The sequence below is a fragment of the Phacochoerus africanus genome, chromosome 11 (assembly GCF_016906955.1).
Source record: "Phacochoerus africanus isolate WHEZ1 chromosome 11, ROS_Pafr_v1, whole genome shotgun sequence".
NCBI classification, from domain to species: Eukaryota; Metazoa; Chordata; class Mammalia; order Artiodactyla; family Suidae; genus Phacochoerus; species Phacochoerus africanus.
The window spans coordinates 2644845-2646746 of record NC_062554.1 but is presented as its reverse complement, the minus strand read 5'-3'; the positions used below and the strand labels follow the sequence as shown (position 1 = coordinate 2646746).

General features: G+C 51.0%; 1 protein-coding gene across 1 annotated transcript; it reads right to left on the bottom strand.

Moving 5' to 3' along the window:
* Positions 1 to 230: 230 nt before the first annotated feature.
* On the bottom strand, positions 231 to 1169 carry LOC125111242 (olfactory receptor 226). The gene has a single exon (XM_047753131.1). It carries the CDS (start codon positions 1167 to 1169, stop codon positions 231 to 233), a length of 939 nt encoding a protein of 312 aa, XP_047609087.1.
* Between the last annotated feature and the right edge of the window lie 733 nt (positions 1170 to 1902).

Here is a 1902-nt window from a genome sequence, read left to right as displayed (position 1 = left end):
GCCGACCTTGTCTTGAAATCCAGCTTCTAGCTTGTAATCCACCGCTCTTCCTCATACTGAACTGGTTCTTTGGTGGTGTCTTTGAAACCCTCGTCCTTAATTTAGGCTCTAAGAGCTCCTCTGGACTTCATAAAAGATGTAGACCCTAAGTGTAAGAGCATTTTCTCAGATTTAACACCTCCCTTCTACCCAGCCCTGCTCACTTTCCCGGGTTTAGTGTCATGGTCCTGTTACAGGTGCAGAGTGCGGCGTAAGGCTCTCTTTACCTCTTGGTTGCGCAAGCAGTAAATGATGGGGTTGAGCAGGGGTACAATGACAGCGTAGAGGACAGACACCAGCTTGTTGGTGTCAAAAGCTGAGAGGGCCTTTGGCCGGGCGTAGATGAAGATACTGGCTGCATAGAAGATGACCACCACAGTGAGGTGAGGGGCACAGGTGGAAAAGGCTTTATGGCGCCCAGCAGCCGAGGGAATGCGCATCACAGCGCCAGCGATGGCCATGTAGGAGGCTCCAGTGACAGAGAGTGGCCCCAGCAAGATAAAAATAGCCAGGACAAAGTCTGTAAGCTCCGCTGTGGACATGTCTGTGCATGAAAGGTTGAGCAGTGGGGAGACATCACAGAAAAAGTGGTTGATGATGTTGGGGCCGCAGTAAGAGAGGCGAGAAATGAGAAAAACTTTGACCATGGAGATACCAAAGCCTCCAGCCCAGGAGCCAGCTGCCAGCTCCACACACAGCCGTCCGCTGACAATGATGGGGTAGTGGAGAGGGTGACAGATGGCCACATAGCGATCATAAGCCATAGCTGCAAGGAGGACACACTCAGTGCAGCCCAGGCCCAGGAAGAAGTAGAGCTGTGTCATGCAGCCCTCAAAGGAGATTAGCTGTCCCTGGTCCCGTCTGGACCCAGCAAAGCCAGCTAGCATCTTGGGAATAGTGACTGTAACATACCACATCTCTAGGAAGGACATGTTAGCCAGAAAGAAGTACATGGGTTTGTGGAGGGCGGGGTGGTTCCTGATCGCCGTAATGACGAGTGTGTTTTCAGTCACCACCAGCACGTAGGCCAGCAGAGAAAGGGCGAATAACAGGGCCCGCAGCGGCCCAGGAGCTGGGAAGCCCAGCAGCACAAACTCACTCACTCCCCCACTCTGGTTCCTCCTCTCCATGCTGTCCACGTGCCCGCTGCTCTTCCGGGGAGAACAGGGGGTCTTCAGGAAGCAGCATCAAGAGCCCAGCCTTTCTCTCGCCGGGTCTGTGCATATAATTTGCCACTGAGCTGAAGCCCTCGTTCCCTCTGTAATCTGGAAATGAGCTGAAATCAAAGTGGACAAAAACAAACTGCTCTGTTCTGGGACAGGACAGGCGTGTGTCCTGGCCCTTGGAGAAGCACGGCTTGATAAGCCCCAGTTTGTGTCTGTGAAACGTAGATCAGAACCAAAAATATTATAAGAGTCTGGACTTCCCTGAAGTGAGAGTTTGTGTGAGCTGGAAATAAGTTACATAACGGAGCAATAACAGCAACATAAAGCATTTCTCTGCCAATTATTGCAAGCACGGACACTGAGTGTTTACTGCGTGATGTTAGTACAGGCACTCTTCCAAAAAGTTTGTGGCTGTTAATCCACTTAACCTTCAGAAGAAACCTATGAGTGAGCACCGCTCTTAACCCCTCCACACCTAAGGGAACTGAAGCTTGGGGAGGTTAAGTGGCTTGTTCCAGCTCACACAGACAGTAAGAGATGGAACCATGGGGTCAGGATCTCAAAGCTTCTAAAATATTCAAGCACCTTGAAGGGGGGATGGTAAGATACATCCTGTATCTACATCCAGTATCTGTAGGACTCAGCTAGGGAAGCAATTTCCTCCTACAAGAAAGAGGGGAAGAGGGGAACCCAAGAA